Below are 13650 nucleotides of genomic sequence, written 5' to 3'. Positions count from 1 at the left end.
GAGTGCGGGGGGAGGGGTATCCATGTGCCCAGAGATTTCCACGGCTCCCAGTAACCCCCAGTAGCTCCCAGTATGATCGCACTGCTCCCAGTGTGATCCCAGTGCCCCTTCAGTGTCCCTCCAGTGCCCCCAGTGTGATTCCAGTGCTCCCAGTATGATCCCAGTGCGATCCCAGTATGATCCCAGTGGCCCCCAGTCCCTCCCAGTCCTCCCCAGTCCCTCACTCCAGGCTCTCCAGCGGCCGCATTCTGTATTTATATTTATATTTATTTATATTTATATATGTACAGCGGTGGGGGGGTCTCGGGAAGGGGCGGGGGGTCTCTGGGGTCCCTTTTGGGGGTTCCTGGGGGACCCTGGGGCTTTCTGGGGGTCTCTTTCAGGGATCCCCGGAGTCCCTTTTGGGGGTTCTTGGGGGTCTCGGGGGGTCCCCGGTGATCTGGGGGGTCCCTTTGTCGGATCTCGGGGGTCCTTGGGGTCCCTTTTTGCGGGTTCTTGGGGGTCTCGGGCTCTCCGGGGGTCTCGGGGGTCTCTTTCGGGGGTCTGGGGGGGTGCCTGGTGCATCCGGGGGGGTCCCGGGGGTGTCTTTTGGGGGTCTCGGGGTGTTCCCCGGGGTTCCCCTGGGGGGGCGTGGCCGTTCTCAGGCCTCGCCCCCGGTTACCGGGGTGGTCCCGATGGCGCCGTAGCTCGCGGGGGGGCCTCCCGGGGGTCCTGCCGCTCCTCCCCCCACCCCTCCCCCTTCCCCTTCCTCCTCCTCCTCCTCCTCCTCGTCGCTGGCCAAGCCCCCCGGCGCCAGAGGCTCCGCCTCCTCGCGCGGCGGCTCCGCCCACGGCTGCGGCTCCCCGGAAGCGAAGACGCCGTAGAAGGCCACGCCCCCGTAGTGCACGAGCGCGGCGATCAGGAACACCCACTGCCACTCCTCGCGCGTCTGGGCCAATCAGCGCCCGCCGCGCGCCGCCCGCCGGCCAATCCGCGACGAGCGGGGGCGGGACCCAGTGGGAGCGAATGGGAATGGAGGAGGGAGAGTGGCGGGAAAGGGAGGGGGCGTGATCAAGGGGAGGGCGGGGAAATAAACGGGAGAGGCGGCGTCAAAGGGAAGGGGCGGGGCCAGGCGGGCGGTGAGTGACAGGCGGGCGGTGAGTGACAGGAGGGCAGAGCAACCCCCAAATTCCCGTGTCCGTCTGTCTCCCCCATGTCCCTCTGTCCCCCCTCCAAGTCCCCCCTGTCCCCAATGTCCCTCTGTCCCTCCGTGTCCCTCTGTCCCTCCATGTCCCTCTGTCCCCAATGTCCTTCTGTCCCCCACCCGTGTGTCCCATTGTCCCCCATTGTCCCATTATCCCCAATGTCCCCTGGGTGTCCCCAGTGTCCCCACGATCAGGGGACACACCATCCCTGACAGTGTCCCCTCAGTGTCCCCAATGTCCCCTCACCTTGTGGCGAGTCAGTGCCCCCACGATCAGGGGACACACCATCCCCTCAGTGTCCCCTCAGTGTCCCCAATGTCCCATCACCTTGTGGTGGGTCAGCGCCCCCACGATCAGGGGACACACCATCCCCGACAGTGTCCCCAATGTCCCCTGGGTGTCCCCTCACCTTGTGGCGGGTCAGCGCCCCCACGATCAGGGGACACATCATCCCGGACAGTGTCCCCAATGTCCCCTGGGTGTCCCCAATGTCTCCTCACCTTGTGGCGGGTCAGCACCCCCACGATCAGGGGACACACCATCCCCGACAGTGTCCCCAATGTCCCCAGTGTCCCCTCACCTTGTGGCGGGTCAGCGCCCCCACGATCAGGGGACACACCATCCCCGACAGTGTCCCCACGCCGTTGCTCAGCCCCATCAGGACGCTGGCATAGCGTGGCGCGATGTCCAGGTGGTTCACGTTGAACCCTGGGGGCGGTGACAGCGGGGTCACAGCGGGGTCAGGGCGTGTCCCCGGCTGTCCCCAGCGTCCCCTGTGCCCACCTGAGATGGCGAAGCCGCTGAAGCCCACGGCCAGCACCAAGAAGGAGATGGCGACGGCGCGGGAGTGCGAGTACCCGACCACCAGCAGCAGCGTGGCCTCCATGCCGAACCCTGCGCGGGGACGGGGGCACCTTGTCACTGTCACAGTGTCACACAGGGTCACACACTGTCACACACTGTCACCTACCCCCGCAGTTCATCATCTTGCGCACGTTGGTCGTGGACATGAGGCCGCGCGAGCGCAGGAAATCGGCGATCTGGCCCCCAATGGGCACCACGATGGTCATCACCAGGTGGGGCAGGGCCGACAGCAATCCCACCTGGGAGAGAGAAATAAATTATATATAAATAAAATAAAATTTAAAGTATCTGTAAATAAATAAAATAAAATAAAACAACTGAATAAATAAACTATCCCAAATGGGCACCGCGATGGTCATCACCAGGTGGGGCAGGGCTGACAGCAATCCCACCTGGGAGAGAGAAATAAATAAACTATAAAAATAAAATAAAATAAAATAAAATAAAATAAAATAAAATAAAATAACGGAATAAATCAGCTATCATTGATGGGCACCACGATGGTCATCACCAGGTGGGGGACATCCAACAACAAACCCCCCTAGAGAATTTAACATTAAATGTACACATGGTAAATGACTGAATAAATAAATAATCTTTAATTAAGTTATTTAAATTTGATTGATATTATCAAATTTAATTATTGGTTTTTGGGGTGGTTTTTCTGGATGGTTTTTGGGGTGTTTTGTGCGGTTTTTGGGCTGTTTTGTGTGGGTTTTTGGGGGGATTTTTGGGTGTGGTTTTTCCGTGTGTTTTTGAGGTGGTTTTGGGATGTTTTACGTGGGTTTTAAGTGTTTTTGGATGTTTTTGTGCGGGTTTTTTTGGGGGGGATTTTTCGGTCTGGTTTTTGGGTGGTTTTGGGTTTTTTTTTGCCCACCTTGCTGATCTCAAACCCGAAGACCTCCTCGAAGTAGGCGGGCTGGCTGATGAGCAGCAGGTAGAAGGTCCAGCTGCGGCAGAAGTTGGCCACGATGATGGCGTAGACGGGCATGGAGGTGAAGAACTGGCGCCAGGGCGTGGCCAGCTGCGGGCAGGGGGGGACAGCTGACCCCCAGGACACCCCAGAGTGACCCCGGCCACCCCTGACCACCCCTGGTCATCTCCAGGACACCCCCAGAGTGACCCCGGCCACCCCTGGCCACCCCTGACCACCCCAGGCCACCCCCAGGACACCCCCAGAGTGACCCCGGCCACCCCTGACCACCCCTGGCCACCCCTGACCATCTCCAGGACACCCCCAGAGTGACCCCGGCCACCCCAGGCCACCCCTGACCACCCCTGGTCATCTCCAGGATACCCCCAGACCACCCCTGACCACCCCTGACCACCCCTGGCCATCCCCAGAGTGACCCCGGCCACCCCAGGCCACCCCTGACCACCCCTGGTCACCCCCAGGCCACCGCTGACCATCCCCTGACCACCCCTGACCATCTCCAGGACACCCTCAGGCCACCGCTGACCACCCCTGGCCACCCCCAGGCCACCCCTGGTTACCCCTGATCATTCCCAGGCCACCCCTGACCACCCCTGACCACCCCCAGTGCCCATCCCAGTTCTCCCAGTGCCTCCCAGTGCCCATCCCAGCGCCCCCAGTAACCCCTCCCAGTGCTCCCAGTCCATCCCAGTCTGACCAGTAGCGGGTTGCTGCCCACGCTCTCCCCGATGCTCTCCTCGATGTATTTCCTCTCCTCGGGGGAGATCGTCGGGTGCTGGGCCGGGCTCTCGTAGGACACCAGCACCCAGAACATGTACCAGAGCACCCCGAAACTGCCTGGGGGCAATGGTTATACTGGGAGCATTGGGAATGGTCAATGGGGGCAGTGGTACTAGAGCACCCCGAAACTGCCTGGGGGAACTGGGGTTACTGGGGATACTGGGATGGGCTCCCAGGTGGGATTTAGGAGGGGTCAGGGGGTCCTGGGGGGTCCCGGGATGGGCGGGGGTCGGGGTCCCCGGTTTGGGAGGGTTCTGGGGGTCCCGAGGGGCTCCCAGGGGGTCTCAGGGTTTCTGAGGGGTCTCAGGGGGTCCCGGGGGGTTCCAGGGTGGGCGAGGGTCCCAGGGGAGGTCCCGGGGTGGGCGGGGGTCTCACCGTAGACGTAGAACACGGAGCTCCAGCCCGTGTACTGCACCAGGACCCCGGCCAGGGGCATGGCCACCACGGCTCCTGCGTACGACCCTGGGGGGGCAGGGGTCAGCAGGGACCCCCAGGGACCCCCCAAACCCCCCCCATGTCCCTGGGACCCCCCTGGTGCCGCCCCCACCCCCTGGGACCCCGGCAGGGGCGTGGCCACCACGGCCCCCATGTACGAACCTGGGGGGTGAGGGGGGGTCAGTGGGACCCCAAACCCCCCGGGACACCCCCTGAGAGCCCCCAGACCCCCCGAAGCCCCCAGACCCTTCGGTGACCCCCCGGACCCCTCGGTGACGCCCCCGGGCCCCTCGGTGACCCCCCAGGCCCCCCCATTACCGCAGAAGGCCGTGGTCGCCAGCCGGCTCCGCTCCAGGGGCGGCGCCCACTTGCTCCAGATGCCGTGACAGGCGGGGTAGGTCACGCCCTGCCCGGGAAAAGGGGCGGGGTCAGCGCAGGACACGCCCACGGGACACGCCCGACAGTGCAACGCCCACCCGGCCACACCTTGATGGGCCGGGATACACCCAACTCTGGCCACGCTCACACAGCCACACCTTGATGGACAGGGACACACCCAACCCTGGCCACGCCCACACAGCTGCGCCCTGATGGACAAGGACACACCCAACCATGGCCACACCCACACAGCTGCGCCTTGATGGACAGGGACACACCCAACCCTGGCCATGCCCCAACCTCAGTAGCTGAACAGCAAAACCTACCCAAAATACCCCAAAATCACCTTAAAAACATACCAAATGCACCCAAAAAGCCCCAAAATTGCCCCAAAATCCTCTCCTGACCTCGACCAGGCCCTGCATGACGCGCACGGCAATGACGCAGCCCCGAACGCACCCAAAACCCCCAGAATTCACCCAAAAATCCCCTCTTTACCTCCACCAGGCCCTGCATGACGCGCACGGCGATGACGCAGCCCCCAACGCACCCAAAACCCCCCGAATTCACCCCAAAATCCCCTCGTTACCTCCACCAGGCCCTGCATGACGCGCACGGCGATGACGCAGCCCCAAACACACCCAAAACCCCCCAAATTCACCCCAAAATCCCCTCGTTACCTCCACCAGGCCCTGCATGACGCGCACGGCGATGACGCAGCCCCCAACACACCCAAAACCCCCCAAATTCACCCCAAAATCCCCTCGTTACCTCCACCAGGCCCTGCATGATGCGCACGGTGATGACGCAGCCCCCAACGCACCCAAAATACCCCAAATTCACCCCAAAATCCCCTCGTTACCTCCACCAGGCCCTGCATGACGCGCACGGCGATGACGCAGCCCCAAACACACCCAAAACCCCCAGAATTCACCCCAAAATGCCCTCGTTACCTCCACCAGGCCCTGCATGACGCGCACGGCGATGACGCAGCCCACGTGGGTGCGCGCGGCCGACGGGATCAGCATGTTGAGCACCGAGGTGGACACGATGGCCAGGCCGAACACCCTGCGGCAGGGGACGCCCCGGTGACACCTGGGGACACACCTGGCCCCCGGCCCCGCCCCCGGCCCCGCCCCCGGGTGGAGCTCACCTGTTGGCAGCGAATTTCTGGGCGATGAAGCCGCCGGGGATCTGGGTGACGATGTAGCCCCAGAAGAAGGAGCCGTGGATCATCCCCACGGTCTCGGGGTCCCAGTTGAACTGGGCGCGCTGGGGACGGCGGGGAGGGGTCGGTGGGGTGGGGGACACGCCCCGGACACGCCCTGGACACGCCCCAGACACGCCCTGGACAGGTGTGTGTCCCCCGCACCCGGCTGCGTCTCCACAGTAACCCCACGCCTGTCCCCACAGGTGACCCCAAACTGACCCCACACCTGTGCCCCTCCCAGTGATCCCACACCTGTCCTCACAAGTGACCCCACAGGTGACCCCAAATTGACCCCATAACTGGCCCACAGCTGACCCCACTGACCACACAACTGACCCCACAGCTGACCCCATACCTGACCCCACACCTGACCCCATAGGTGGCCCAGAGCTGACCCCACAGGTGCCCCCTCACCTGTCTGTGGGCGGGGCTGACCCCACACCTGCACAAGTGCCCCCAGACCTGCCCGTGGGCGGGGCTGACCCCTCACCTGCCCGTGGGCGGGGTTGACCATGCTGACCACGGCCACGCCCAGGTTGCAGCGGATGCCGAAGCTGATGCAGAAGCCGATGCCGCAGAGGATGGCGATGCCGTAGCGCCGGGGCAGCCCGCAGAAGGTGCAGTCCAGCACCGGGGGCCGCGGCGCCGTGGGGGTCCCGCCCGAGAGCCCCCCCGAGCTCAGCTCCAGGCTCTCGGGGTCATCCTGGCGCCGCTCCAGGAACCTGCGCGGCCGTGGCCCCCAGTGTCACCCCCCTGTCCCCAGTGTCCCCCCCATGTCCCTTTCCCCTCCTTGTGTCCCCCATGTGCCCCTCCCTGTGTCACTATGTGCCTTTCTCCTCTGTCATGTTCTCCTGTGCCCCCCATGTCCCTGTGTCCCCCCCGTGTCCCCCATGTGCCCCTCCCTGTGTCACTATGTCCCTTTCTCCCCTGTCATGTCCCCCTGTCCCCCCTGTGTCCCCCCCGTGTCCCCGTGTCCCCCCCGCCGCCGATTAAATCCCTCTCTAATCCCCGCGGTGGCGGCGACAGCCGGGAGGGGACACGGCGGGGGGACACGGGGACAGGGGAGGGGCCGGGCTGGGGACACGCGTGGCACGGACACGAGCGGGGGAGGTGACACGGGGGGGGCACCCGAGAGCCCCGAAAACCCCCACAAAACCCGACCCCAAATCCCCCCCGGCAAAGCCAAGACCCCCCCCAAAACCCGACCCCAAATCCCCCCCCGACAAACATGACCCCCCCCAAAACCTGACCCCCCAAAACTCCTGGCAAACCCAAGACCCCCAAAATGCCCCCAAACTTGACCACCCCCAAATCTTTCCAGAAAACCTGACCCCCCCAAGCCTCCCCAGGGCTCACCCAGAACCCCCAGCCCCCTCCCCAGCCCCATCCCGGGGTCCCCATCCCGGGGTCCCCATCCCGGGGGTCTCACAGTGCGGCCGGCCCAGCCTGGCCCCCAGTGACCCCCGCAGACCCCAATGTCCCCAGAGCCCCCCAGCCCCATCCCGGGGGTCTCACTGGTGCAGCCAGCCCAGCCTGGCCCTCAGCCCCTCCTCAAGACCCCCCCAGCCCCCCCCCCAGGTACCCTGCCCAGCCCCATCCCGGGGTCCCCATCCCGGGGTCCCCATCCCGGGGTCCCCATCCCAGGGGTCTCACAGTGCGGCCGGCCCAGCCTGGCCCCCAGTGACCCCCGCAGACCCCAATGTCCCCAGAGCCCCCCAGCCCCATCCCAGGGGTCTCACTGGTGCTGCCGGCCCAGCCTGGCCCTCAGCCCCTCCTCAAGACCCCCCAGCCCCCCCCCCCCAGGACCCCTGCCCAGCCCCATCCCGGGGTCCCCATCCCGGGGTCCCCATCCCGGGGTCTCACCGGTGCAGCCGGCCCAGCCCGGCCCCCAGCTGCCTCCTGAACTCCTCCTTGTTGAACTCCATCGCTGCCTCAGGGCTCCATCGTCACCGCGGGACCCCCGGGACCCCCCCAGAATCCCCCCCGCCCCCCTGCCCGCAGCCCCCCGGGCCCGGCGCCGCTCTCGGGGCCTCTCCAGGGCAGCTCTGGGAGCCCCCCCGGCCCCCCCCGGCCCGGATCAGCCCTAAATCCCCCCAAATCCCCCCCAGCCCCCCCCAAATCCCCCCCTGCGCCGGGGGGGGGCCACCGGCGGGGGGGGGCGGGGGACACTGACCAATCAGAGCACGGGCTGCGAGTTTGGCTTTATTGGGGGGTTTTGTACCAAAAAAAGGGGAAGGGGAGGGGGCTGAAAGGTCAGGAGGGATCTGGGGGGGTCCTGGATAATCCTGGGGGGGTCAGGGGGGTCCTGGAGGGGGTCCCTGAGTGGTTGGGGGGGCTCAGGAGCATCCTGAGAACGGCCCCAAAGAGGTCCAGGGGTCCTGGGGGGATTTTGGGGGTCCTGGGGGGGGTCCAGGAGGGTGCTGGGGGGTCCCGGGTGGGATTTTGGGGGTCCCGGGTGATCCTAGGGGGGTCCTGGGGGGTCCCGGGTGGGTTTTTTGGAGGGTCCCGGGTGGGTTTTTTCGGAGGGTCCCTCATGCCCGCAGCAGCGGCATCGTCACGGTGAGAACCTGCAGGGGGCGTGGCCATGAGTCAGCGGGGGGGCGTGTCCCCGGTAGGAGGGGGCGTATCCCCGGTACAGAAGGGGCGTGTCTCTCCCCGTAGGTTGCCATGGTTACCTTGGAGCGGCGGTGGAAGCGCGCGCGGCACCGCGCGGGGTCGGCGCGCATGCGCAGTGGCAGCCCCAGCTCCAGCAGCGCCCCCTGGCGGCCCGGCGGCCCCTCGGGAGCGGCACCGGCAGCGCCCCCCGGCGGCGGCGCCGGGCGCAGCAGCAGCAGCCGCTCCTCGCTCAGCCCCAGCCACAGAGAGCCCGCCCCCTCCTGGGCGGGGCTAACGTTAGGACACGCCCACCGCGCCCCCGACCCCTCCCCATTGTCCCTCTACCCCCCAAGGATGGTGGAGACCCCTCCCAGCACAGCCCCCCAATGTCCCCCCGTCCACCCCGGTGCCCCCGGTCCCTCCCACTCCCCCCCAGCCCCTCCCATTCCATCCCAGTTTCCCCCCAGTCCCCCCCAGTTCTCCCCAGTCCCCTCAGTTCCCCCCCAGTCCCTCCCAGTATCCCCAGTTCCCCACTCACCACCTGTTCCAGGTGTACCCGGGCCTGCAGCTCCTGTGGCTCCTGAGCCGAGGGCGAGGCCACGACCACGAACGGGGGGGGCCCGGGGGTTTTTGGGGAGGGGTCCCGGGGGTCCCCCTCACCTCGGCAGCTCCTGGATGCGGGGCCAGGGCCAGGGTCAGCCTGGGGGATTCTGGGTGTGTTTGGGGGTATTTTGGGGGGTCCCAGGGATATTTGGGGAGGGGTCCCAGGGTATTTTGTTTAATCTGGGGAGGGGTCCCCCTCACCCCCGCAGCTCCTGGATGTGGGGCTGGGGCTGGAGTCAGCCTGGGGGAGTCCCAGGCTATTTGGGGAGGGGTCCCAGGGATATTTGGGGAGGGCTCCCAGGAGTCTCGGGGGTGTTTTGGGGAAGGGTCTCACTCACCCCGGCAGCTCCTGGATGCGGGGCTGGGGTCGGGCCCGGATGTTCTGGGCCGCGATGGAGCCGAGGGAGCGCCGGTTCCGCAGCACCCGCCAGCCTGGGGGGATTGGGGAGGGGTCCCGGGGGGTCAGGGGGGATTTTGGGGAGGGGTCCTGCCCCCCCCAGAGCCCCCAGACTCACCTGTAAGCTCCAGCTCCACCCCGTACTTGTCTGAGAGCCCCTCCAGGGCCACGGTCAGGAAGAACTCAAGGTACAGGGGGTCGGCCTGGGAGACCCCAGACCCAATTCACACCCTGAGCGCTCCCCAGGGAAATCCCAGACCCAATTTTACACCGTGACCCACCTAGAAAACCCCCAGACCCCCCGCAGGAAGACCCCAGACCCAATTCCCCCTCCTGACCCACCTGGAGGTACTTGAGACCACCCCCCAGAGCCCCATTTTGCCCCCCAGAAACCCCCAGCCCCACCTGTAGGGTCCGGAAGAAGCCCCACAGCAGCCCCCAGACCCCTATTTAACCCCTTCAATTTCTCCTCCAGCCCCACCTGGAGGGTCCTGAAGAGCCCAGAGTTCACCCCCAGACCCCCATTTAACGCCCCCAGACCCCCATTTAACCCCCCAGCCCCACCTGGAGGGTCCTGAAGAAGCCCGAGTTCACCACCACGTCGTAGGCCGTGCAGCCCCTTCCCCCTGCGGGGTCAGAGCAGGTTTGGGGGAGGGTCCCGGGGGGATCAGGGGGTCCGGGGGTTTTTGGGGAGGGGTCTCTGACCTCGGTCGAGCTCGGCGTGGGGCTCCCCCAGGCTCATGGGGATGCGGAAGGAGCCCCCGGGACCGGGGGGGTCCCGCAGGAGCTGCTGCAGCCCCGGGGGGGGCACGGGGGGCGGGGGGGGCACCTCGGGCGAGTGGCAAACGTTGAGGAACACCTTGGGACCCCCGCCCGCCACGCGGGTCTTGACGCAGAGACCTGGGGGGGAACAGGGGTCAGGGGAACCCCGAGAACCCCCCAAAATGCACCAAAAGCCAACAAAATGCACAAAAATCCACCAGAGCCCCCCGCCCGCCACGCGGGTCTTGACACAGAGACCCGGGGAGGACAGAAATCCAACACAAACCCCCAAAATCCAAAAGAGCCCCCCCAAAATCCACCAAAATCCACCAGAGCCCCCGCAAAACCCACCCGAGCCCCCCGTACCCGGCTGCGGGGTCACGGCCCGGGCGGGGCCGGGGCTCGGCGCCTCCTCAGGGTCCGAGGCCACCTGCGGGAACCGGGGGGAGGGGGTGAGAACCGGGATCGGGATCGAGATCGGAACCGGGATCAGAACCGGCGCCGGCTCCGGGGCCCACCTGTAGCAGCAGCCGCCGCAGAGCCGCCTCCTCCTCCTCGTCCGCCTCAAGCTCGGCCGAGAGCAGCGACGGGTCCGCCATGGCCCTGAGGGAACCGAGAGCTCCGGGAGCCCGCGGGAACCCCCTGGGAGCCCAGAAACCGCTCCGGGCCCCCGCGGGCCGCCCTCACCGCGCCTTCACCAACAGCAACTTCCGCTTCCGGCGCGCACCCGTCTCCATGGTTACCGAGGCTGCTCTAGCCACTTCCGCCCAGTCTCGGTGGTTCCAGCGCGGCTCTAACAGTTTCCGGTAAATTTTGGTGGTTCCGGCGCCGCTCTAGCCACTTCCGCTCAATCTCGGTGGGTCCGGCGCCGCTCTGGCCATTTCCGGTTAATCTCGGTGGTTCCGGTGCCGCTCTGGCCATTTCCGGTCAATCTCAGTGGTTCCGGCGCCGCTCTACCCACTTCCGCTAAGTCTCGGTGGTTCCGGCGCCGCTCTGGCCATATCCGGTAAATCTCGGTTGTTCCGGCGCCGCTCTAGCCATTTCCGCTCAATCTCTGTGGTTCCGGCGCCGCTCTGGCCATTTCCGCTAAATCTCGGTAGTTCTGGCGCCGCTCTGGCCTTTTCCGGTCAATGTCACTGGTTCCGCCGCCGCTCTAGCCGCTTCCGCTTGATCTCGGTTGTTCCAGCGCCGCTCTGGCCACTTCTGCCCCGACTCGGTGGTTACCGAGGCTGCTCTAGCCACGTCCGAACACTTTCGGTGGTTCCAGCGCCGCTCTGGCCATTTCCGGTCAATCTCGGCGGTTCCGGTGCTGCTCTGGCCATATCCGTTAAATCTCAGTGGTTCCGGTGCCGTTCTAGCCACTTCCGCAAAATCTCGGTGGTTCCGGTGCCGCTCTGGCCATTTCCGGTCAATCTCGGTGGTTCCGGCGCCGCTCTGGCCATATCCGTTAAATCTCAGTAGTTCCGGTGCCGTTCTAGCCACTTCCGCTAAATCTCGGTGGTTCCGGTGCCGCTCTGGATATTTCCGGTCAATCTCGGTGGTTCCGGTGCCGCTCTGACCATATCCGGTCAATCTCGGTTGTTCCGGCGCCGCTCTAGCCACTTCCGCTAAATGTCGGTGGTTCCGGCGCCCATCTGGACATTTCCGGTCAATCTCGGTTGTTCCGGTGCCGCTCTGGCCACATCCGGTAAATCTCGGTTTTTTTCCGGTGCTGCTCTGGCCACTTCCGCCCAATCTCGGTGGTTCCGGCGCCGCTCTGGCAATTTCCGCTTGATCTCGGTTGTTCCGGCGCCGCTCTGGCCTTTTCTGCCCCGACTCGGTGGTTACGGAAGCTGCTCTAGCCACGTCTGCACAGTTTCGGTGGTTCCGGCGCCGCTCTGGCCGTTTCCGGTAAATTTTGGTGGTTCCAGCGCCGCTCTAGCCACTTCCGCTCAATCTCGGTTGTTCCGGCGCCGCTCTGGCCTTTTCCGGTAAATCTCGGTGGTTCCGGTGCCGCTCTGGCCATATCCGGTAAATCTCAGCTGTTCCGGCGCCGTTCTGGCCATTTCCGGTCAATCTCAGTGGTTCCGGCGCCGCTCTGGCCATTTCCGGTCATTCTCGGTGGTTCCGGTGCCGCTCTGGCCACTTCCGGTCGATTTCAGTTGTTCCGGCGCCGCTCTGGCCATTTCCGGTCAATCTCAGTGGTTCCGGTGCCGCTCTGGCCATTTCCGGTCAAACTCGGTGGTTCCGGTGCCGCTCTGGCCACTTCCGGTAAATTTCGGTTGTTCCGGCGCCGCTCTGGCCATTTCCGGTCAATCTCGGTAGTTCCGGTGCCGCTCTGGCCATATCCGGTAAATCTCGGTTTTTTTCGGTGCTGCTCTAGCCACTTCCGCTAAATCTCGGTAGTTCCGGTGCCGCTCTGGCCATATCCGGTCAATCTCAGTTGTTCCGGTGCCGTTCTGGCCATTTCCGGTCATTCTCGGTGGTTCCGGCGCCGCTCTGGCCATATCCGGTAAATCTCAGTTGTTCCGGCGCCGCTCTGGCCATTTCCGGTTAATCTCGGTGGTTCCGGTGCCGCTCTGGCCATTTCCGGTCAATTTTGGTGGTTCCGGCGCCGCTCTGGCCTGTTCCGGTAAATCTCAGTTGTTCCGGCGCCGCTCTGGCCATTTCCGGTCAATCTCGGTAGTTCCGGTGCTGCTCTGGCCATTTCCGGTAAATTTCGGTGGTTCCCGTGCCGCTCTGGCCATTTCCGGTCAAACTCGGTCATTCCGGTTCCGCTCTGGCCATTTCCGGTCAATCTCGGTTGTTACGGAAGCCGCTCTGACCATATCCGGTAAATCTCGGTGGTTCCGGCGCCGCTCTAGCCAGTTCCGGTCAATCTCGGTTGTTCCGGTGCCGCTCTGGCCACATCCGGTAAATCTCGGTTTTTTCCGGTGCCGCTCTAGCCACTTCCGCTAAATCTCGGTGGTTCCGGCGCCGCTCTGGCCATTTCCGGTCAATCTTGGTGGTTCCGGTGCCGCTCTGGCCATATCCGGTATTTCGGTGGTTCCGCGCGCCGCTCTAGCCGCTTCCGCTTGATCTCGGTTGTTCCAGCGCCGCTCTGGCCACTTCTGCCCCGACTCGGTGTTTACCGAGGCTGCTCTAGCCACATCCGCAGAGAATCGGTGGTTCCGGCGCCGCTCTGGCCATTTCCAGTCAATTTTGGTGGTTCCGGCGCCGTTCTAGCCTTTTCCGCTCAATCTCCGTCGTTCCGGCGCCGCTCTGGCCATTTCCGGTCAATCTCGGTTGTTCCGTTGCCGCTCTGGCCATATCCGGTCAATCTCGGTGATTCCGGTGCCGCTCTGGCCATTTCCGGTCAATCTTGGTGGTTACGGAAGCCGCTCTGACCTTATCCGGTAAATCTCGGTGGTTCCGGCGCCGCTCTAGCCATTTCCGCTTTATTTCGGTTGTTCCGGCGCCGCTCTGGCCATTTCCGGTCAATCTCGGTGGTTCCGGCGCCGCTCTGGCCATATCCGGTCAATCTCGGTGA

General features: G+C 65.0%; 2 protein-coding genes across 8 annotated transcripts; both read right to left on the bottom strand.

Moving 5' to 3' along the window:
* Positions 1-246: 246 nt before the first annotated feature.
* Positions 247-7861, bottom strand: SLC17A7 (solute carrier family 17 member 7). 5 transcript variants are annotated; one of them, XM_054653905.2, is made up of 12 exons: positions 7649-7861; positions 6276-6507; positions 5729-5847; positions 5529-5643; positions 4516-4603; positions 4138-4224; positions 3680-3819; positions 2926-3072; positions 2155-2287; positions 1968-2078; positions 1765-1892; positions 247-928 (listed from the first exon to the last, which is right to left on the bottom strand). In XM_054653905.2, the coding sequence occupies exons 1-12, from the start codon at positions 7708-7710 to the stop codon at positions 641-643; spliced, it is 1650 nt and encodes a 549-aa protein (XP_054509880.2). In that variant the 5' UTR covers positions 7711-7861; the 3' UTR covers positions 247-640. The 5 variants fall into 5 exon arrangements, 4 of the variants coding, with proteins under 4 accessions (XP_054509880.2, XP_077027116.1, XP_077027118.1 ...); XM_077171003.1 differs by having other exon boundaries at positions 787-1430; XR_013179732.1 differs by having other exon boundaries at positions 790-928; positions 1594-1892.
* Positions 7862-7974: 113 nt separating this feature from the next.
* On the bottom strand, positions 7975-11760 carry PIH1D1 (PIH1 domain containing 1). Of its 3 annotated transcripts, none has more exons than XM_054653902.2 (9): positions 10661-11757; positions 10509-10572; positions 10086-10280; positions 9945-10006; positions 9499-9583; positions 9322-9415; positions 8922-9051; positions 8461-8661; positions 7975-8352 (listed from the first exon to the last, which is right to left on the bottom strand). In XM_054653902.2, exons 1-9 carry the CDS (start codon positions 10739-10741, stop codon positions 8317-8319), a joined length of 948 nt encoding a protein of 315 aa, XP_054509877.2. In that variant the 5' UTR covers positions 10742-11757; the 3' UTR covers positions 7975-8316. The 3 variants fall into 3 exon arrangements, with proteins under 3 accessions (XP_054509877.2, XP_054509876.2, XP_054509879.2); XM_054653901.2 differs by having other exon boundaries at positions 8919-9051; positions 10661-11625; XM_054653904.2 differs by lacking the exon at positions 8461-8661 and having other exon boundaries at positions 8919-9051; positions 10661-11760.
* Positions 11761-13650: the final 1890 nt, after the last annotated feature.

Source organism: Agelaius phoeniceus, chromosome 37, assembly GCF_051311805.1.
Source record: "Agelaius phoeniceus isolate bAgePho1 chromosome 37, bAgePho1.hap1, whole genome shotgun sequence".
NCBI classification, from domain to species: domain Eukaryota; kingdom Metazoa; phylum Chordata; class Aves; order Passeriformes; family Icteridae; genus Agelaius; species Agelaius phoeniceus.
The sequence above is the reverse complement of the archived record's forward strand: the minus strand, read 5'-3'. Positions and strand labels throughout refer to the sequence as shown.

Excerpts from the sequence above, each read along its gene's own strand:
- SLC17A7 (XM_054653905.2), bottom strand. The coding sequence starts at position 7,710 with ATGGAGTTCAACAAGGAGGAGTTCAGGAGGCAGCTGGGGGCCGGGCTG. Across the intron at positions 6,508-7,648 it reads GGGCTGGGCCGGCTGCACCG|GTTCCTGGAGCGGCGCCAGG; the intron begins GTGAGACCCCGG and ends ACGGCCGCGCAG. Across the intron at positions 3,073-3,679 it reads TGGGCAGCAACCCGCTACTG|CTGGCCACGCCCTGGCGCCA; the intron begins GTCAGACTGGGA and ends CCCTGCCCGCAG.
- PIH1D1 (XM_054653901.2), bottom strand. The coding sequence starts at position 10,741 with ATGGCGGACCCGTCGCTGCTCTCGGCCGAGCTTGAGGCGGACGAGGAG. Across the intron at positions 10,007-10,085 it reads CCACGCCGAGCTCGACCGAG|GGGGAAGGGGCTGCACGGCC; the intron begins GTCAGAGACCCC and ends CTGACCCCGCAG. Across the intron at positions 8,662-8,918 it reads GGGTACACCTGGAACAGGTG|GAGGGGGCGGGCTCTCTGTG; the intron begins GTGAGTGGGGAA and ends AGCCCCGCCCAG.